At 40.4% G+C, this 22,966-nt stretch overlaps 1 protein-coding gene across 12 annotated transcripts in view; it reads left to right on the top strand.

Moving 5' to 3' along the window:
- The window catches only part of SMARCA2 (SWI/SNF related, matrix associated, actin dependent regulator of chromatin, subfamily a, member 2), a 190,666-nt gene that overhangs the window by 12,255 nt on the left and 155,445 nt on the right, over window positions 1–22,966 (top strand). For all 12 annotated transcript variants that reach the window (XM_021064291.1, XM_021064340.1, XM_021064313.1 and 9 more), the window contains 4 exons: window positions 1,105–1,369; window positions 4,625–4,754; window positions 10,664–11,047; window positions 18,186–18,441. In XM_021064291.1, coding sequence (XP_020919950.1) covers window positions 1,145–1,369; window positions 4,625–4,754; window positions 10,664–11,047; window positions 18,186–18,441 — 995 coding nt within the window. In that variant the 5' untranslated portion in view covers window positions 1,105–1,144. The remainder of the gene's footprint in view (window positions 1–1,104; window positions 1,370–4,624; window positions 4,755–10,663; window positions 11,048–18,185; window positions 18,442–22,966) is intronic.

Raw genomic sequence — 22,966 nt, 5'->3', positions numbered from 1 at the left:
GTGAGGTTGGCAGCAGAGGAGGTTTTGTGTGGTCAGGTGTGTACCTCCAGCTGACATACTATGTCACCATGGCTATTATGGGATCGTTGCCCTCCATCAGGATTCAGAAAACAGCTTATTTATTCCTTTTGCTTTAAAACCAAGGTGGAGTTGCACCCACCCCATGAGGCGGTTCTCCAGCGGGGATGCCAGAAAGTCTTGGGACCTGAGCCGTGGTATAGTGCTTTGCCAGAGAACTGGGATTTCCACACCTCGTGTGTGGCAGGCCCCTATCTGGGAGTCATGGAGGACTTCTCTTGGGAATCTTGGGGCCCCCAGGGAGGCCTGGGATGAATCCCTGGCTTCAATTGTCCATGTGGTCTTCAATTCACTGGCCTGGTGGGAGGACCACATCTTAATGTGTCCCTTCTGGTCATTTCTGGTGCAGTAGAGGTGGCAGGGGAGAGGAGTAATGCTGACAAAGAGGGGCTGTTTGTTGTTCCAGGCACAGGGCTATGGTGTTACATGTCCCGCTACATTTCAGTCTCCGCTCATAATTGTATACATGAGTATTTGAACCCATATTTGTCTGACTCCCATAACTCTGCTTTTCCTATGAATTCCCACAATTTATGAAATTGTGCTTTCCCTCCATTTTAACTATCTGGAATTCCCTATGAAATTCTGAATGCCCATGGCCTTATGAAAATGGGTCTTGGTTGGATATTTTAAGAGTTTTATATTTTAATGGCTTTGGAGGGTTAATGACTTATAAGGTGCTAAGTAATGGAGAGCATCTGTTGACTTCAGTAATAAATTTTAAGCTTGTTTAGAATTCTGCATATGTGTTAAATCTGGGTTTCTCCAGTGACCCTTTTTTTGGTATCTTAGATGATTTACATCTTTCTGGGGAATCATTCAGAGTTGTTTTTTTCTTTTAAACAAGTGGTCTTCGTAAAGACTAGGGCAGATGGATATAGATCACACTCTCTCAAACATCTGGACCAGATAGGGCAGTTCTTTTTGATGTTTGATACAGAAATGGCATGATCAAATATGAAGGACTGTTTTATTTTTATCTTAACATCATGTTTAAAACGTCCCTTTCTCTTTTCTTCTTTGCAGCGCAGTATCACTCTACCGACTGGCAGAGACAGAAAAGTAGATGTCCACGCCCACAGACCCTGGCGTGATGCCCCACCCTGGGCCCTCGCCAGGGCCAGGACCCTCTCCTGGACCAATCCTTGGACCCAGTCCAGGACCTGGACCATCCCCAGGTTCCGTCCACAGTATGATGGGGCCAAGTCCTGGGCCTCCGAGTGTGTCACATCCTATGCCGACGATGGGGTCTGCTGACTTCCCACAGGAAGGCATGCATCAAATGCATAAGGTAAGAAGACTTCCTTCTCCCTCGTAGTCCAGTCTTGTCTTCTGAGTGATGGATGGCTAATAATCCCTGATAACCTCGTGCTCTTTTTTTCTACTATTGTTAACAAGAGAATCAACCTGGGTCTTTGTCTTATCCTCTGCGTTATTAAAAACATACATTCTAAGGCTCCTTTATTGTTACAGATGTTGCACCAGTCAGGAAGATCAGATCTTTGCTGTTTAAAAATACTAGATACAATATGCAGTTCTGACAGATTCTGTGAATTGTGGGTTGCAGGTATTTTTGGCTTGGTGAATGAGTGTATTCATAAATAAGTCTTGCTTTTTTTCCAGATATATATGTTAAGTAACTTATAGCACCCATGAGTAAATATGTTGAAAATTACTCTTTCCTAAAAAGATCCTGTAGGTCCCAAAGAATAAAAGGAAAATGAGTCCTTTTGAAAAGGATTTTTTCAAAAAAGGCTTGATGTAAATTAAATCGTTTCTAGGTAATCCCTAAAAATGCACTTTGCTTTCTCTGTCTGTGAAATGGCTTTATTCTGGTTTTAGAAGAGGGTTCTGATTTTACAGAGTTCAAATCCAGTTCAGTTGTTTGTTTCTGGACTAAAGTTACAATAATCTTCCATTTATGAAATCCAGATTGTTGCTTTGGGGATGACCATATTGGTATGATTTTGGCATTGTGCCTTTGCAGGAGATGCAAATAGAGAATGGCCTTTTGAGAAAGCAAACAAATCCTCTGTGACAATTTGTTTTGAGAGTTAGCAGTAGTCAAAGAAAATCTATGAGGCCATTGTTATAGTGCCTGAAGGTTAGGCCTGATGAGATGAATAGAGGTTTCGCCTCTTTTTTTGGGTGACATCACAGGTGGAATATGGTGGTGGGGATGCCAGTAGGCAAGTCAAGGAAGATACTGGTTTAAAACAGAAAGATCATCACTGAAAAGAGCAATTTTTTCCTTCAGTTGTATAGGACTGGAGGCTTATATATTTATACATATGTATATATTTATTTATCTATTTATTGGCTGCACCTGCAGCGTATGGAAGTTCCCAGGCCAGGAACTGAATTGGAGCCACAGCTGCTCCCTAGGCCACAGCTGTGGCATCGCCAGATCCTTAACCCACTGTTCCACAGTGGGAACTCCAAGGTCAACTTTAAAGTAAGGTATTGGAACCCAGAAGAGAAGATGCATTTTTTTTTTTAACAGATTTTGTTATTTGATGTTTTTCAAATCAGGAAAATAATGTATGCTTATTTTGAAAAGTAAAACATATTGACATAAATAAAAGAAATGGTTTATCCCAAGTCACAGCTTATTGCATACGTTTTTTAACACCTTAACTTTTCTCCATCTTCAATAGAAATACCATGTGAGCACGGGTGTGCATATTCAGGTGTGATTTAAAATTTTTTTTCTTTGACCATAACAGATTCATATCATTGCTGTTAATTACTCTGAAACAACTTCTTTTTCATTTAATAATACATCATAAATAGCCCTATAATATCCCCAAGTTCTCTCCCTGCTTTTTTGGTTTATTTTAGACACATTTTTAACTTGTCAGGTATGTAAAGAAATAAAGCTGCTTGTTTTCCATATCATATTCTTCAGGGGACATATCGAATGTACAGACGTATCAAAGTAATTAAATTGTCTTGTATTCATATTAAATTAATTTGGGAACTTTTTAATCTTATTTGATTATAGATCAGATCTGTCCCTTTAAACCTTAGTCCGAGTGGGTTAAATAATTTTGGATGGGTTAAGGGTGTTTCACCTCCAAAATGATAGATAATATTTGAAGGAAAATATATAGCTAGCCTTTATTATTATTTAAGCATTCGAAAGTTCGAGGTATGCATGAGTGTTGGGTAAATGTTATGTTTTTATTTATCATTCTATCTTCTGATCACTTCAGTTTTGTCATATTTTCACCTCTTCTCTACCCCCATCAGTATTCTTTTTTGTTTTGCTCTCATTCTGCAAGGTTTGCTTTTTCTGATTCTGCTTTTCCTCAGCCCTAGCCCCTCAGATAACTTCCTGAGTGAGGACATGGTTAAGTGCCTGGAGTTCACACCTGCTGACCAGATGCCTTCACTATCTTTTTATAGGCAGCTTTATTCCTTGTCTTTCTCCTCTGTTTCCCTCTGAGCTTCAGCTTTTTGCTTTTCAACATTACTGGAAATAAATAAACAAGTGGCCTAAATACATCTGCTGTGTTGCTTTGATTTCCTCTCTATTATTACTATTTAACAGACTCAGAGACACTCTTTATACCAAATTCTTCCCATTTTTCTTCTGAGCATCCTCTTTATGGTAAATTTCTCCTCTTTTCAAGTGCATGCTTTTGACTCTGCAGAAATTAACTTTCCTTTCTCCAAAACTGCAGACACTCATACTTTCTTGCTTGAAGTCATTTGGTTTCTATAAACTCCTGGAAATATTCCTTTCAGGCTGTTTTAAAAATTGCTCTTCCAGTTTGGGGAGGAATAGACTTTTCCTTTCTCAAGCACATGCTCCATTGCCCAATTCTGGATTGGATTAGCGTCAGCTCAATAGCTATTTATTGTGTGTCTGTTGTGTACAGGGCTTAAAGTCCTGTTTCCGGCCTCTGTGGTCTTTATTTTTTTTCCAAACTCTCCCTTTAACCTTTTCGGTCTTCCTCCCGCTATAGTACAGCTTCACCTGTTTCACTCTCTTTCCTTTTCAGTATTTAACCCCATTCTCTGCTCTACCCTGTCTGTTCCTCTTTTCCCAACTGCCATGGAACTTTCTGGTTTCAACTTTTAAACTTTCCCTGGGTCTCTTCCCTCTGATGAAAAAAATAGATCATCGCAGGCATTTCAAATAGTCTTCCTTCAGACTTTGGACTGGCTTCAGCACACAGCAGATTTCGGGACTTACTTAAAAGGGCGTGGAAGCATAGCTGATATCTGTCCATCTTTTGAATGGGACTTCATTTTTATGTGTAGGTTTTGACATTACCAAAAAAAATTTCAACTGTTTGAAGCTTTAACTTTTTACTTACAGGTAGTTTTGCTGACCCTACGGGTATAGTCTTTCTTATTTTATCTCTGGTCCTCAGCTATGAGGTAGTATATAGGATATAGTAATGGATGTACTGTTGGCATAAAAATACACGACCGTCTTGTGGATAATCGATGATTGGGCCACAGTCTTGAAGACTTGATAGGGAGGAGTCTTTGTACCTTGAAGAAGTATCTAACTGATGTCCTGTTAATGTTTCAGCCCATGGATGGTATGCATGACAAGGGGGTTGTGGAAGATATCCATTGTGGATCCATGAAGGGCACCGCCATGCGACCACCTCACCCGGGAATGGGCCCTCCCCAGAGTCCGATGGATCAACATAGCCAAGGTTTGTGTCAGCTGCTGACCTGATTTTGGCTTCCCGCCATCGTCTTTCATCTTTCCTATTGGTTACTTTCAATATGGCTTCTCAAGAAGTGTCTAAGGAGGACTGAATCTGGCAGGTTTCCTCTCCCTGTAGCACTCTTCCCCTTGCCTCACCAATTCAGCTTTATGGTCGATGGGAGCAGTTTTCTTTCCAGAATCTTATATAGTTTTACTGGCCACCCTGTGACCAAGCCCTCTGTGCTTGGTGCACTTTATGCAGAGTCTTTACCCTGATCTTTCAAGAAAAATTGTTACCCCAGTTTTTTAGACGGAGAGGCTAAAGCTCAGAAATTTAGTTTGTTTTTCTAAGTTTCCGCATCCAGTAAGTGACAGGGCCAGAGGAGAATAGACATGACAGCATAGGCATGAAGGTGGAATGAGCCTGCCGTGCCCCTTGAATTGCACACTCACACTTTGTAAGGTGGCTTTTTTCTGGCAGATTTACCTGTCATTGCTGGTAGGTGGCTGCGTTAGTGTTTTAGCGCTACCATAACAAATTACCATAAACTGGGTGGCTGAAAACAGTAGAAATGTGTTCTCAAATTTCTGGAGGCCAGAAGTCTGAAATCAAGGTGTTGGTAGGACCATGGTCCCTCTGAAGTCTTTAGGGAAGAATCCTATGCCTTTTCCTAACTTCTGGTGGTTTTCAGCACTGTTGGGCATTCCTTGACTTGTAGATCTGCCATTCCAATCTGTGACTTGGTCTCCATAGGTCATTTTGCCTGTGTGTCTGTGTGTCCAGATTTCCCTCTTCTTATAAGGACTCCAGTCATTGGATGAGAGTCTACTGTAATCCAGGATGCCCTCATCTTAACATGATTTTATCTGCAAAGATCCTATTTCTAAAGAAGGTCCCATTCACAGGTACTAGGGGTTAGAGCGTTCACATATCTTTGTAGAAGACAGTTGTTGAACCAACAATAATGGCCAAATCAATATATGGTGTATTTCTCTTCTCCTGGGTGCCATTTCCCTTCATTGTTAAAGGCATATTAAAAATATTAAATATTATTAAATATTAAAAATAGCTCAAAGTTGGATACAGCATAACCTCATTTCAGAATCATTCTATGAGCATTTTAGCATGCAAGAGGCATGGTTAATCTAGCACTAATTAATCCTAATGTGTTACTATCTTAACTCGCAGTGTATACTTTATGTGTTGCTGTACATACGTTTTTGTAATTTAATGTACGTGAGTTTTTTTCTCCATCCGTGGTCAGACCACCTTCCATCCACCTGCGGGGAGATTTTTGACTGTAAGAGAATGGTTTGGTTTAGAGAAAGGTATTCGTGTGTGTGTATATATATATACACACATATGTATAGGGGTGCATCTTTACTAATATTCAGGCAGATTTTTGAAGATCCCAGACTCTGATCTGAATTTCGATAGTAGACAGGCATAAGTGTTGCAAGTGACTCATAAAAATCTTGACCCTGTTAGAAAAGCAGCCTGAATCATTGGGCCTTTTTGCAGTATGGCAAGAAAAAAATTGACCCATTCAGTGTTAAGAATGAATTAAGACAACACTTCCATGTTTATCATTTAAATTCTAAAGAGCCAGGTGTGTTCACAGAGCTAATGTGGATCTCATGTTTAATACCTTGGAGGTGTTGATGAGTTATATTCAGTGATTTTCAAAGCCAGGTGCTTGCTCTGTCTGCTCCTGACTTTGCAGTACCTCTAGTAGTGGAGTCCTAGGAAGACTCCAAAGCAAAATGCTTGAAATGCATGAATTACAATTGAGCATTCTTACTTTTATTATTTAAATATTTCTTTCATGGCTTGATTCCTTTCTTCAACTTCTAGAATGATGATTTTTCTTGGAATTGCCAACTCTCAACTCTCGGCACAGTGTCTAGCCTATAGCTGAATACTTAGTAAATTTTTTTCAGTTAGGTAGAGAAGGGAACTTATGCATTCAAACGTCAACATTTTTAAATAGATCTTAATTTTTATATAATTTCAGTAAGTTATGATTACTTTGAAATGCAGAGGTCTGCTTGAAATGGAATCAGAATTAGCACATAATATTCTTCTCTAAAATAGTAAAGTGCCTTATAAGCTTGGGAATTAGTTATTTAAAATATGCTTTTGAATATAAAGTAGTATTTGTATAATGCAGCTTTATTCTATATTATGATCTAAAGAGAATTTAGATCCCATAATGGCATGTATCTTTAAAAACTCCATTATAGGAAGCTGCTTATAAACACACAGGTACAGAGAGGTGTGGTATTGATTGGAAAACTGCCAGCTTTTACTACCTAGCAACCTATTAGGCTATTTTAAGGTATTGGTTGAGAAGCAAAACCATTTCCTTCAATAAATACTGAATTGTGTACCTTATGGTCCCAATGATAACATTGTTTATTTTTAGTCCATTGGATAGAAAAAGCCTCCAAAGCAAGTATATAATATTTAATGTTTGTATGTGTGTGTATGTGAAGAGAAAATTCATATAAAATTGGCACTTAAAAGTTCAAGACTATTAAAAAGAGAGAGGTGATTGCCTCTCTCAGAGGCAAGGTGAAACTGGGGAGATAATGGCCCTTGAAGATGAGGGAAGGAAAACTGTCCCTTTCTGACTACTTTTAAATGAGCAAATCAAACCAGATTTCAAAAAGAGCAGATTCTGCATCAACCCTGTCATCCTACAGAAAAGTATATAATCACTCTCGGGCAATTGTGTCACTGTTTTCTAAAGATAATTATGAAAATATGTTATGTTGTTTTATCATTTAGATTCTGATTTTTCTGAAGTTTTATGGAATGCTAGTCATGGAGACAAAAAGAAATCTCTTTGGCTGAAACACTGTCACATTTTTAATGTCATACTGTGATAGAATGATTCTATTCACATCCCCTAGAAATGCTAGGAAACAATTTTTCCCACCCTCAGTTTCTTCTTATCACATTGGGGGTAAGATTTTGTTGTATTAATTAATTCTGGAAAATGATTTTTATTCCACTCTTAGTTTCTTTCTTAGCAAATTTGAGGTAAAATGAATTATTGAATTTAATGTAAGTGTCTCATCTTGGTAACTTTGCCTTGCAGGGGAGTTCATAGTTTAAACGAGTGATTTGATGACCAGTGTTATACAGTTGCATTTAGATTGGATTGTCTAATGTTCTAGTCCATTGTATTGGGCATCCTATGATTTTTTTGTTCAAGGCTAAGCTATGATGACCTTAGGGAAGAGAAGGGACCAAAAGGCAGGAGACATGACCCATTTTAACACCTGGTTGTATCCTTTCTACCACAAATATGTCAGCAGCTTTGGTAGGAGGTTTTTCCACCTGTGGTAGATGCAAGGTAGGCCAGAAAGGTGTTAGCCAGGTGCTTTTGTAATGAACAAACTACCATTTTGCACCAGCATTACAATTAGGGGATGAATGTTAACTTCATCAGAAGGAAGAATGTTGATGATGAAGTTACATGTATGATATCGATGGTCTCTAAATGTTTATTGTTAGAAATAACATCCTGGGATTTAAATTTCTGCTCATCTTGCAGACTGATTTCAGGGGCATTTTCTTGGCTAACTTTTGTGACCAACTTGAACCTTAATGACTGTGTGATTTTTGTGCTCCCTTATAGAGTGGGGATTTGGGGAACACAAGTTAGCAGTTTTCCCATTTCTCTTCAGGGCAGGATGACTCTGAACAGAGTTCTACATTTCACCAATTGATAGAACAAAACCTACTCTTGTCTTGGGGGATCCGGCTGAATTTGTTTCCCCCTCCAAATAGCAATTTGAGATAAAAGTAACTGTATCCTTTATTTTCCCTAGTCTTGTGAGCAGTGATGCTGAGTCCTCCGTCAGTGGGGGTCAGATGTTCTTGGACCTCTGATTCCACGTACATGGTGAGAGCTGTTTCAGCTCAGCCTTGAGATAGGTTCAAACACACGGCAGATGTGTGATGATCTTTATGATGACCTTATTACCCATGTGATGACCTTTATATAATGGTGATTCAGGTGCATTTATTAAAAGCAAATACCTCTAATATTTTATGTTGTGTGTTAGGACACCTTTGAATTGATTAATCAGCACCCAGTTTAAATCAAGGACAACCTTTTGGATTGCAGTAAGCCACTCCATCCTTTCTTTCCTCTTGGATTTCTCTTCAGCAGTGCTCAGTCATATGTTTTTCTAGGAATTCTTTGGCCAAGCTATACAGTTCAACTTTTGAAATAAGTTCCTTGCCATTTTCATGCATTTTGACTTCTTTCTCATGAAAAGTAAATTTCCCATTTAGACTGCTTATAACCCAAGCAGATTAGTCTCATTCTGATATCATATTGTAAGTGGTTCTAGAATATTTTTGAAGCTTTCAAGCCTTTGACTTATTTTTATAAAGCCGAATTAATATTAGACCATGGAGAGAGCCTCCACCTTGGAATCAGACAGACCTTGATTTGAATCTTGGAGTTGCCAAGATCTAATTGTGTGACTTGGGGTAAGTTGCTTCCTCTCTGAGCCTGTTTCCTCATTTTAAAAAATGAGGTGACACAACTTGTCTTCTGGGGATGTTGTGAGGATTGAAGAGAAAGTATATCCTCCACTCACATGCCCTTAATTCTTACCATTTATGTGCTCCCACCAGCCTTTCTATCCACTGGCCGGACTACCATCTCTGCGTCAGTTTACTTGAATCCATCTTAGTCACATATGGCAAAGTCCCTGGGGATGAATGGTCCCCAGAGTCATAACCAGTGACCCATGATCCTGAAACTATAAATATCCCAGCTCCTTCCCTTGGATAGTTTGGAGGCAAGTTATGTACCTTAAATCCCAGAGCTTCTGTGTGAGATTAGTCTTCAGGTACCCACAGCAGCTGGTTTAATCGTACACCCATTATTGGCTGCTGTTCCTTCCTTTTATTACCCTCCCATGCACCACCAATGTCCCTGCACCTTCCAGATGAATCAGCTGGCTTAATCCTTCCATCAGGCTCTGTTCCCGGGAGAACTCAGCTCAGATCGAGTGGCAGTGCTTTGCATGGTGCCCACAAGAGTGGAGGCCTCAGTAATGGCAAATTATTCATAAAGTGCATTATAATGAACAAGTAATAGTGCCATGAAAGACACCTCATTCCCTATTGCAACATAGCAGACACCTTAAGCTTCTGTTCCCTAGGTTGGAGCTTTTTTTTTTTTTTTTTTTGCTTTTTAGGGTAGCACCTGCAGCATATGGAAGTTCCCAGGCTAGGGGTCCAATCAGAGCTATAGCTGCTGGCCTATACCACAGCCACAGCCAAGCCGAGTCTGCGACCTACACCACAGCTCATGGCAATGCCAGAGGATCCACAACCCACTGAGCAAGGCCGGGGATTGAACCTGCATCCTCATGAATACTATTTGGATTCATTTAGGCTGTGCCACAATGGGAACTCCCTGGAGCTACTTTTAGTGTGTAACACTGCCCCCCCAATGCCCTTCTTTTAGGTGTACAACAACCACTACCTATATACCTTCTAGGGCACACGTGGCTATTGGTCGCTTGAAATGAAATGTGGCAAGTCCCGGTGGAGACATACCGTAACTTAGTATGAAAAAAAAGAACGTAAAATATCTCTCTTCATAATTTGTATATTTTGAAATGATAATATTTGGGATATGTTGATTGAAATAATATATTATTAAAGTTACTTTTGTCTGTTTCTTTAAAATATATATATGTATATATGTTTGAGACACATACATTTGAAATTATATATAATCCCATAATTATTAAATCACATATGCTTTAAATTTTTATCAGACGGTGCTGTTCTGGAAAATGATCAAAATATTCAGGCGTGCTTCTCTTTCAGGGTCAGTGGGGGCAGCCTGTGATCTCCCCTTGTGTGTTTTGTTCTAGGTTACATGTCGCCACACCCATCTCCGTTGGGAGCCCCAGAGCACGTTTCCAGCCCTATATCGGGAGGCGGCCCGACCCCACCACAGATGCCACCGAGCCAGCCGGGCACTCTCATCCCGGGCGACCCGCAGGCAATGAGCCAGTCCAACAGAGGTCCCTCGCCTTTCAGTCCCGTCCAGCTGCATCAGCTGAGAGCTCAGATTTTAGCTTACAAAATGCTGGCCCGGGGCCAGCCCCTCCCAGAAACACTGCAGCTTGCAGTCCAGGGGAAAAGGACGTTGCCTGGCATGCAGCAACAGCAGCCACCACCGCAGTCCCAGCCTCAGCCGCAGCCGCAGCCGCCGCAACAGCAGCAGGCCCTTGTTAACTACAACAGACCATCTGGTAGGTTAATGTACAACCAAATGAATAATGCCCTGGTCCAACTTGCAGAAAAAGGACTGCTCACTGCACGGAAACACTGGGTCGGTATCGGCCCAGGGCTAGCATATCCTTCTGTACCTCACTGGCCCCCTTGTCTGGCTTCCTTCACTTAGTTGGCCAAGATTCTCGGTCTCTGCCGGGGAGTCCCAGAGCAGTGCTTCTTAACCTTTGGAGACTCTGGTGCAAGCTGTGGATCTAGAAAAAAGCGCACTACCCTGGTGATTTTGCATTCTCTTTCAAGTCGTTCATCGTTTGTTGGAAGCCCATTCACGCACCCCGGGTTCAGAACCCAGTGCATTCTATGGCCCACACATAGGCCTTGACTCTTCTCTCCGTAAGCCATTTCATGTCTGTTGATTTATTTATGTCTACCCCTTTGTGTTGTGAAAAGCATTTGGGGAGGCTTCCAAAAAGCATACCTGAGGTAAAGGAATTCTCAAGTAGAAAATCAGAAACAAAGGGAAGTAGAAACCAACCGAGGTCAGTGAGATCAGGAATGTGGGGGCCACAGGAGCGCTCCTGGTTGCTGCACCTGAGCTTCCAAGTCACTTGAGTCCAACAGTCAGGAAAGGAGACAGGGTCCAGTACCTAATTTTCATCATATGGAAAGAAGTTACTGACCAGTTTTTCAGAGGATGCAAGGTCCTTTCTAGCAGAGAGTATAAAGTAGCTTTCCCAGGTGGGATTATTTTTTAAATTATTGCTGTTATTATTCTAAGAGGCACTGCATGATAGAGGCATGGGTAAGATTTATTCAGAATAAATAGACTGTGGCTTATTTCCTATATATGCGGGCATCAGAACTGAAGCAATGACCTTATGTCATGGCTTCAGATGGGCTTCTCCTTTATATGGCCTTGGGTGGTCTGGCTTGATCCCACTGATAGAATTCAGAGCTCTAGAAAGCTGGAGCATGACCTTCCACCAAGGTTGTTTTCTCTGGGAGGGTTTTTGTCAGCAACTGGATAAGCACAGAGTTTATGGTTCTATTCTAACTAGAGCTTTGAATTCCAGAGAATTTGAATCCTAGGGAATTTAAATTCCAGAGTGCTTACTTGTCACTGACACTCATTCCTGTGAAAGGTTTCCTCTCATGTAGGTAAGCCCTGACATCTGATCATTGTAATGAGTTTGGGATATTGATCCTCTTCCTAGGATTTGGGACTTCTACAGTGTGAAAGGGTTCAGATGACAATTCTTTTTTTAATATTCTACCTTTGGCGTTTGTAAATGTTTCTCTTCTGGTAGAGGAAGCCCTAAGAGTTTCCTTTGTGAACAATAAATTTATCTTGTTAGTTGTAGATGGAGCCTAGGAATGTGTTTTTCAAGAGCAAGAAAGTCTTGTGTAATCTCCAGATTCTCTGTGTGACAGAGGTACTCTGGTAGGTGGAGGATCACATGGGACCACAATAGTGTAGACTACAAAAGCTATACAAGTAAACTGTGCATAAAGTGGTGGTTTGAACACTCTTTGTTTTTAGAGGCTTTAAAACCCCCAAACTCGGAATTCCCATTGGGGCGCAGCAGAAACGAATCTGACTAGTATCCCTGAGGATTCGTGTTCCATCCCTGGCCTCGCTCAGTGGGTCGGGGATCTGGTGTTATACTGTAACGTGGCATTGCAGTGTACCACCACTACAGCTGTGGTGTAGGTCACAGACATGGCTTGGATCCCTTGTCTACACGGCAGTTTTAGCTCCTATTTGATCCCTATCCTGGGAACTTCCATATGCTGCAACCCTAAAAAGCAAAAAAGAAAAAAAACCAAAACCCCACAAAACTCTAGCTCTCAGGAATGCAGCCAGAGAGAAGAAAATACTTATATATGTCTGTGTGTGTATGTGGTGTGCACGTATTGAGTGCTAACCTGGTACTCCATACTAAGCAATAAGCACCTTGCCCACATGGCCCATCCAGAGTGTGAAGAGTCAAGATTCCAATGCCAGCAGCACCACCCGAAAGCCTGGGTCCTTATTCCCCTCCCCACACTGGCTCCTCTGTGACCAAAAGGCTCATTGTAAGGGAAGGACTGTGTCTTGAGGTCTGTGTACCAAATGCAGGAGTTTTTACTCCTGTGTATAGGAAGGAAAAGTGTCTCAGCTCCTTAACTGAGAGGGTTTTTACTAGTACTCCAGACATAATAGCAACAAAATTGGTGATCTGGCTATCCTGCATCTCAGTATATGAGGAGCATTAACTGAGAGTTCCCAGTAGAGGCTGAGTGGTAACAGTCAGATGGTTGGTAATTTAAGGAGGAGGGACCAAAATCTGTGCTTCCCGAAAAAGGTAACAGAGAGGGACCTTGTCACATAGGCATTATTTAAGGAAGCAGGAAGCTGAATGCTTCAAGAATTCGTTTGAGAAATGTTTTCGCCCAAAGTCACAATAATGAGATCAGAGGGAGAGTCAGACTTAAAGGATGAAGTATCAGTTTTCTGGACACTGTGCCTAACAAATACTGCACATCCTAACCAACAAAATCCTGAGTGCATTTTCTGGATCATTTCTAGAAGAGAGGGCTCCATTTTTAATTTTTTTTATTACCCCAGTTCTAATGTCTATATCTTCCTCGCCATGCTCCTGTCATTAGGGGGAGACAATTTTCTGTCTAACTCACTGCTCATGTCTTTTGTATTTCCAGACCTTACTTGACAAAGACATCTTTTTTTTTTTTTAAGTTGGCATTTAGGACAAGTCAAAATAAGGCAAAATAATTTTTCTACATTAATATTACTTTTATTAATTATTATTAATTTTTTATCTCCCCTCCCTTTTTTTTCTTTTTTTCCTTTTTATGGCCATACCTGTGACACATGGAGTTCCTGGGCTAGGGGTCTAATCAGACATCCATCTGTGATCTACACCACAGCTCACAGCAACACCAGATCCTTAACCCACTGAGTGAGGCCAGGGATCGAACCCTCATTCTCACTGATACTAGGTTGGGTTCTTAACCCACTGAGCCACAATGGGGACTCTCCTCTCCCACCCCTTTAAAATAAAGAAGTATAATTACCTCTGCTAATAGTGCAGGAAAAAAATCAATTTAATCATGTCTCCTTCTCTGGAGGTAGCTGCGATTCCATTTTTCTTTTGTCCCATTTGCTAGCCTTATTCATGTGTGAAGAGAATCTTTTTGGCTGGGGTGATCTACCTCAAACCACTCCAAAGTTATAATTCACCAAAAATGACAGCATCAGAGCCACCAGCAGAGAATTACGGTTTGACTGGAGGAAGTGTACACTGAACAAATAACTCTTTGGTCCTTGCCTGCTGTGGGCTCTGCTCAGATCGAACCCACCATTTTTTCTTCTAGTTTTGATACATTTTTCTCTTTAGAGATGAAAGCAAAATTCAAAATAGGAACTGAGAAAGTTTGGGGTTTTTTTTGTGGTAGGTAGGAAGGACTTCATGGTAGAAAGTAAAAGTTTTATTGCTGATTTTTTTCAGTGCTTGTCCCTTTCCTGCTTCCAGCATCTCCTTTTATAGTTATCTAAAATTTCTTAGTAAGCTTAGTATAAAAACACTTCTTTATTACATTTACTTTTTCAACCTGTGGAAACCACTTAAATCATTCTTTAATGCCCAGACTGTTATTTGCATAAATATCCTTGTTTGCCAGAAGGTAAAGTGGGAGCTCTGTGCAGAAGATCTGTACAGTGAGACTTAGGTAATTTAGTAAGTTTGTTCACCTGTTTCTTAAAATCAGGCACCTCATAACCTCTCCCCACCCCTCGCTTAGCTGCAGTGAGAGGCCCCTCAGGAGTGTCAGGGCATGTTTCTACCTTGTTCTAAGATGAGGAACACATTTTGTACCTCTGACCATTAACCCTAAATTGTTTATGTTGGGGAGGGAGTAAGAGATAAGCTAAAGAATGTAATTTGTCTTCCATCTGAAGATATCAGGGTGTGTTCTTATCATTTTGCAGACCACGAGCATCTGTTGTTGAGATGCTTTCTGTTGATAAAAAGCAAATCCAGTCAGGCAACTCAACGCCTGAAGGACCAGCAGAGCTAGGGAGTTGTGTTGTGGGTGTGTCTAATGGCAGCTGGCTGCATTCAGTCCCCCAGCCTCTGTAAAGAGAAGGTTTATATCATCTGTTGGAGGGAGGAGAGAATAGACCCAGGCAGTAAAGGAACTCAGCAGTGTTTAGTTAGAAAGGAGTTTGCCTGTGACTCTGATGGGGGATTAGCAGGAGACACATGGCAGGCCGATTTATCTGCGTATTTGTGCTGAGTTGTATTAACTGTGGAAACACTTTGAAGTTTGCTTTCGAATAGCTCATTTGCAATGCTGCTAGCTAATGCAGTACCAAATTTCTTTGAAAGCCTTTTTAAAAAAAAATTATTGAAATATAGATGATTTACAACATTGTGTTAGTTTCAGGTGTACAGTAAAGTGACTCAGTTATATACACATACACATACACATATATAAATGTATATATTCTTTTTTTACACTCTCTTCTATCATAGATTGCTTTAAGACATTGAGTATAGTTCCCTCTGTTATATAGTAGGTTTTTGTTGGTTATTTTGTATATAGTCATCTGTATTCTTTTGTCATGGAGTTTTTCTGAAAAGCTGAGTAATTAAATGAGATTTCTTTACTTTCATGCCCTTGGTGGCTACAACAATGACCAGAGCTGGGGGTTGAGCATATAACCATGTTAAATCCTTAGAACCCCCCAGGAGGTGGGTTCTGTTATTATCCCCATTCTGTTCGCAAGGAAACTGAGGTACAAGGGGTAAGTAACTTGCTCAGGCTGATAAGGTGCAACTTATCAGTTCTTTTGCAAAGATGCAGGGTACTTTAAATCTGTTTTGTTCATAACAAGTTGTATTTTTAAATTGGAGATTTGAATATCCAAGTCCCTGTTTGGGTTTCTCTTTGCTTCTCAATTTTAAGGGTCCTACAACCAGATAAGAAATGTCTGTATTTATAGATTAAAGAAGCCTAGCTGTGTGTGTATCAGATATAGTTCGTAGTCCTAGGCTGAAAATGACTAGATTCGGAACCAGGGATGTCAGACATGCTCTGGATGCCTTCCTTTGATTGTGTGATTTTAAAAATAGTGACTTGAATATAACTCAAGGAGTCGGTGTGGACTTCTGCATAGGTATTTACAAGCTATAATGCTAAAGAAAGCACCCAGAGTAAATGAAATGTGTTGCATTGTTGCACTGTTAACAGCAGGAAAAATGCTTGAGAACTGAAATTAGGTAATTAATTCATATGATATTATCTTATCAGCAAGATATGGATTTTCTTTTTATTAAAGGTGCTGGATTTGGAGACCGCCTCATTGTGTTAAATTTATTATTTAGTATGCTTATACCAAGTATTCAAATATATTTAATTCTATCAGTTTCTCGAGCTTATTAAGGAAATTCATGGAATCACAGAGAATTTAAATGATTGTTAGGAATCTCTGTCTCCTCTCTTTTGGCTGGATCACATCTAAAGCAACCTAAATGAACGACCTCAACAGGAAAAAAACATTTGAAATGTTCCTCCATAACTCATTCCAATGCTTAACAACCCTAAGATTTAATGTTTAGAAATTGGTTTCTTACATATGGATGAAAGAAACTCTAAATCTAAAATATTATGAAAAGCTATGCATTCTGTAAAAAGCCTCCCATTCAGGAAAAAATGGGAACATTCTTAGCTGAAAAGAATCTCTTTATTGTGATCGTGCATCTACAATGCCTAAGATAAAAAAGGTAAAAAATAAAAAGAAATGCATTTTCCCTCCAGAATTTTTCATCAATCCTAGAACCGGGGCTACAGATTACCTTAAGAAGTCTTATCTAGCCCTAGGTCTTTTGGAAAGTTTTACCTAATTTCAGAAGGAGGGGGAAAAAAGAACAATGCTGCGCGTACACACCACACACACACACCACTGTAGTTTCCTAAGCAGTTTGTTCTCATTCTTCCCATTCCTTCTATCAAAATATTTGATTATCCTTGTGTTGTCATTTAAGCCCATTTCTAAACAATGTTTGCTGGAAATTGAATAAATATGTTTAATTTTTCATAATGTATGTCTTTGTATGGTTGATTATTAAGTCACTCTGAAGTATAGAGATGATTATTTTTGTTATCATTTATAATTTTAACTTTTCTCTGAACAGATACAGAAAATATTTGGAATAATGCCTGTGAGAGGTTTTTAACATCTGCTTACTAAGTTTTTTTTTTTTTTTTAATTTACTGACTCCTTTGGTAGCATCACTAATCTTATTCATTACTTTGAAATAAGTAAAAAATCACCTCAGAGGAGAGATGGAACACTTCTTATTTTAGGTCCAGACCTAGCAATCAACTTAAACTCCTAAAGTTTAATGTGGAAAATTGCTTTAAATTAACTTATCAAGTGCATTTTGATAAGCTTAATGAGTGCATATTCCTTTATTCTGATAACATGAGAAAAATGCTCTCTTGAATGTTAATATTTGCTAGTTTTTATTCGATGGCATGAGCAGGTTCTTTCTTGCCTCTACACTGAATGTTTTTAGAAATATTTTCTAACATGTAGTTAAAAATGTAAGTTCTCTATGCACTAATTAAGCCTGAAATACACTTTAAAGCTCATTAAGGAAAAATGGGGTGCCTCTATCCTTTCACATTCAGAGAACCTGTGAGCTGCTGTACCGCATGAGTTCTAAGGGCAGGGCTCTTCCAGATTGGGATAGGTGGGGGTTTACCACGTGGTTGGCAAAAAGACACCCAAATTGCGCCTGACTGTTGGGTGGCTCCCTTGCTTTTTCAGAACTCTGAATGCATTTGTAATTCTTTTTAAGAGCCTACTGTAGACCTACATTAAAAGCAGGGTGTCCATTCTTAGCAGTATATTACCTAAGAGTCATCTGGGGGCCATTTTGCCAACGTTCATTAATGAGTGGCATTTCCCTTTGGGATAGATGCCAGCTCATTTTTTTCCTTCCTTCTCCTTTCCCCTCTTCCCTTCTTTTCATCTTCCTCCCTTCCCTTCTTTTTTCTTGGGAGGTGGCAGGGGGCGGTGGGCAGACAGGGGGTGGGCAGAGGGCTCCTTCCTTCCTTCCTGAGCTGCCCATGTCGCTCTTTGTCCCGCAGGCCCGGGGCCAGAGCTGGGCGGCCCGAGTCCCCCGCAGAAGCTGCCTGTGCCTGCGCCCAGCGGCCGGCCCTCGCCCGCACCCCCCGCAGCAGCACCACCGCCTGCGGCCGCAGTGCCTGGGCCCTCCGTGCCGCAGCCCGCCCCAGGGCAGCCCTCACCCATCCTGCAGCTGCAGCAGAAGCAGAGCCGGATCAGCCCTGTCCAGAAACCGCAAGGCCTGGACCCTGTGGAGATTCTGCAGGAGCGGGAGTATAGGTAATGCACCCCACCCCGGGGTGTCAGCTGCTGGGTTCTTGAAAGAACCAGCCAGCCTAGGGGGTCTGGTGTCTCCTGGGTTGTGGTCTTTTCTTTGGGGCCAGGGAAAGGTCTAATGGAAATCCCAGAGGCTGAGACTAATGCCTGAGAATGATTTTAGAACAAAGTCACAGAGAAGAGTTTTTTGGCCACTGGGGAGGGGCGTTGAGGGCCCTCTGGGAGGTTCTAGATTGGCAGGACTGTGATTTTCACCCATTCTATCAGAAAAGTTTTAACTACCCCTATGACATGCTCAGATCCAGAGTCCAGCCCTCAGTTCCTAAAGATGGAAGAAAGTGGTCAACCCACACTTAGATTATGTAGTGTTTCCTTTTGGTTTGTTGGTTTGTCCTTCAATGGTAACTGAGCTGTTTACTTGTTGAGTGTGTCTGTTGACCTGACCTTCAGGTTAATACCACATCTGGTGATACTAACACATACTTCAGTAGCTTGATATAATGTATTTAATGTATTCTTTCTTTCTTTCTTTCTTTTTTTTTTTTTTTTTTTGAGCTCCCCTGGTATGTAGAAGTTCCCAGGCCAGGGATCAAACCTTGCCACTACAGTGACCTGAGCTGCTGCAGCGATCATAAACTTGCTGCGTCACAAGGAAGCCCCTGTATTCTTTGATTTAGTTAAAGCCTTTGCTGTCTACGGCTTAATCCAGCTTTTGGGGTAGGCCTTATGTAAGTGTCTTCATATGGGGTCCTTTTTTATTTTTAATTTATTTTTCTTTTTAAGGGCTGCACCCATGGCAAATGGAGGTTCCCAGGCTAGGGGTCTTATTGAAGCTGTAGCCGCTGGCCTATACCACAGCCACAGCAATGCCAGATCTGAGCCTGGTCTGTCACCTACACCACAGCTCATGGCAACGCTGGATCCTTAACCCACTGAGCAAGGCCAAGGATCGAACCTGCATCCTCATGGATACCAGTCAGGTATTTTCACTGAGCCACGACAGGAATTCTGATGGGGTCCTTTTTTAAACTCTTAATCCAGAAACTTGATTTTCATCTGACTTGTCACATGTATCTAAATCAAGCATTGGCAAACCTTTTCTGTACAGGGCCCCAGAGTCTATGTTGTAACTACCCAGGTCTGCCCTTACAGTGTGAAAGCAGCCGTAGATAATCGTGGGCTGGCTGTGTTCCAGGAAAACTTTGTAAGAATGGGCTATAGGCAGGGTTTGGCCTGCAGGCTGTAGTTAGCAGATCCCTGATGTAAATAGTTAATGTCAATCAAAAAGAGAGTCCATTATATTGAGTTAAGAGAAAATGAAGCTAAGATCTTGGTTCTGGAGTTAGCCAGAAAGCATGCTCTGCTATTAACTAGCTGTTACCTTTGTCAAGTTACATCTCTTTTCTGTGACTCAATTTCCTTCTCTGTTAAAATAGGGTATTTATTTTCTATTTCTAATGTTCATTTTTTTTTTTTTGGCTATGGCCTGCTGTGGCTTAATGTGAGATCTTGTTTCCCGGACCAGGGATTAAACCCAGGCTGCAATGCTGAAAGCACTGAGTCCTAATCACAAGACCACCAGGAAACTCCCAAAAGAGGGTATTATAGGATCTCTTGTAGGGGGAAGATAAAATCATGTAAAGACTTCCAGAAGTTCCTGCTATGGCATAGTGGGTTAATGATCTGGCTTGTCTCTGTGGTGTAGATGGTTTGATCCCTGGCCCAGCTCAGAGCATTAAGGATCTGCAGTGGGTTAAGGATCCGGTGTTGCTGCAGCTGTGGCATAGGCCGCAGATGCGACTCATAGTCAGTCCTTGCCATGGATGTGGCTGAAAAAGGGAAAAAAAATCTAATACATATTAACTGTTTTCATTGTTTTCCAGGTATGATTTAATTTAAAAGATCAGAGATTAAAAATTATAAAGAATGTTAGTAAATAAGGTCTGTGTTCCCTTTAAAAACATTACCTTAATCTTTACTGGAAAAAACATGACTTACCTGAGTATTAAAATACTCAGTTATTAGCTTTGAGCATTTACTCCAAAAGAAATCACAGTAACTTGCCATTCAATGTGTGTAGCTTTTTGGATGAAAAGTATAACTTTACTCTCATTGCTATTACTAATCCTCAATTAAGAGCTTTTATGTTGCTGTTCCCAGCTTTCCGTTTATCCCTAGAGAGCTAGATACTCAAACTCAATTGATTTTTGAATGTTGGTAGGCAGGTTCTGTTGGGTGAGTAACTGCTGTGTGGTAGAAAGTCAGATATTAGCACTATGCACTCATTTGGGGCAGAAACACTATATTCATATGCAGCCTTTTTTTTTTTTTTTGATGTTGCTATTGAATGAAAAAGTCAAAAGTGCTTTTGAAAAGACAGTAAAAGGGATAGAGAGAGAATGTGTGGTTACTCTAAAATTCTGATTTCCCAAGAGCTAACAATTTTTACCTACCTTGAAGGTTAGAGAGCTATCAGTCCTTTTGCAAAATCATGTAAACTACCCTCATAACCTAGAAATACGTCCGAATTTTCTTCTTCCTTTTTCAGCCTGTGCTGTGTTGTGTGTGTGTGTCTTACTGACTCCTAAATTTTATCATTTTTACCAGAGTTTTATATACACTTCTTTTCTTGTAACGAGCTAATTTTAGCACTTTTTGGGGGGGGCAGGAGGGTGGGGAAATGATCTTAGTGGATGGTCTCCTAGAATAAACAGTGTTAAGTAGTACTGTTTGTACCATTTCGCCTATTTCAGTGTGTGAAAAAGCTTTTGTCTTCTATACCTGTGTCAGTTTTTTAAACAATGTGTCTGTCAGTATCTTTTAAATTATAAGCATTGGGGAATGTGGTGGAATGCCTATTTTTCATATTATTATTATTACTTGATAAATGTCTCCTCTTTGGTAAAGCTGCTTGGCTTTTGAAGTGATTGATCTGGTAACCCTGGGTCCAAAAGTCTGGAGGGTCTTTTGGTCTGAATTTTCCCATGGCCATCTTGAAAAGAAGCTTAGGTTTTACATGCGCATCTTTAACTTCTTTACTTCAAGAGCCGTAGCTGGCTTCTGCCTGTACGAAGGTAAATTGTCCAACTGCAGAGGTTAATAAAATTTATTCCGTAAAAAGGGTTAGATCAAGCCCCTTAGGTACCTGTAAAAGTTAGCTAAAAAACCCTTTTCCTTCTGCCCCACTTTGAGAGAATTGCTTACCAGCCTATAGCACTAACAACTGAAAGGGTCCAGTGTATCTTTCCCTCCTGACTGAGGATTTGAGTAAGGTCTTTAAAAAAAAAGAAATCTCTTTTATAATTTCATAAACTTGGTTTGAGCAAAAATAATCTGTGGGAATGTTCATTTCTTTATGACTGTTGTACTATCATTTACCTTGTCTATGAAAATTGAAATTGTCAGAATTTTTAAATTTTTTTCTTTTAAGTCACTTGACTGTTCATCATAAAATCAGAATTTTGACAAATTGGCCTTCTTTATTCAGTAATAGCATAAATAAATTCTGCATATGAACACCTTGCCTCAGATCTATACAAGCTCTTCAGTGAAAAACATTTTATTCCCATTTACATTGGATCCTTTCTTTTAGACCATCTTTTTCTTATGATAGAGCCTTATTATTTTTTTGTGTTGGTGCCTTTTTTTTTTTTTTTTAATATTTTGGCACACTTTCTTTGCCCTGTCAACATACCTAACTTCAGTTTTTTACATCTCGAGTTAGAGGGCTTGTCAGAAGTGCTCCAGGAATTATCATGCTAGCATATAAGTTAATTCCACAGATCTTTGCATGAGAAAGAAAGGGGTTTGTTTGAGAAGAGTGAGCCTCTTCAATTTATGGGAGCCCTCTTTGGTATCAAGTCAGAATTTAGTATGAAAACTGTAGTGTAGCCTCCTTGCCCTGGGAAGCAAGCATGGTCCACTTTTTTTTTTTGGTCCTGCCGTGGTCTCCATCACAACCCTGAAAATTCCTTCTCAAAAACGACCAAGAGCTGCTTCATCAGCAGAGTTACCAAAAGTCAGTTTCCTTCTCTCTCTCTTTTTAAAAGTGTCACTCAGCTCCTTGAAGGAACAAAATGTACCAGTGTCATTTTCTGTTCAAATAACTCTCCTATAGGAATCATAAACTTCTCCTCTGGACCTGAACAAATATCTGTCGCCTTTAATGGAACTCTTTTTCTTGCCAGAACAGTAACCCCTCTTGATTTACTGTTCAATCTGTATGAAAAACCTGAGTGACCTAATTCTGCTTCAATTTTCGGTCCTCGTGAGGACACTAAATGAGTCTCCTGCAGTTATGCAGTATTACATCTGTTGTTGTTTCGGGAAGTTTAGAATCCTGAATCTCTTTAGCGGACTACCTGCTGAATCCCATTGATGGGAAGATGAAATTGTCTGGAGAGAAGCATTATTTAAAATGAAGATTTCTATTAACAACAACAGCTACCACCACACAAAGATAAAATTTCCTACGTAAAAGAAGCCCCTCCTGGACCTTGGCTACCCCTCCCCGCCCTGTACTGAATTG

Source organism: Sus scrofa, chromosome 1, assembly GCF_000003025.6.
Source record: "Sus scrofa isolate TJ Tabasco breed Duroc chromosome 1, Sscrofa11.1, whole genome shotgun sequence".
Taxonomy (NCBI): domain Eukaryota; kingdom Metazoa; phylum Chordata; class Mammalia; order Artiodactyla; family Suidae; genus Sus; species Sus scrofa.
This window is presented reverse-complemented; position numbering and strand designations above follow the sequence as displayed.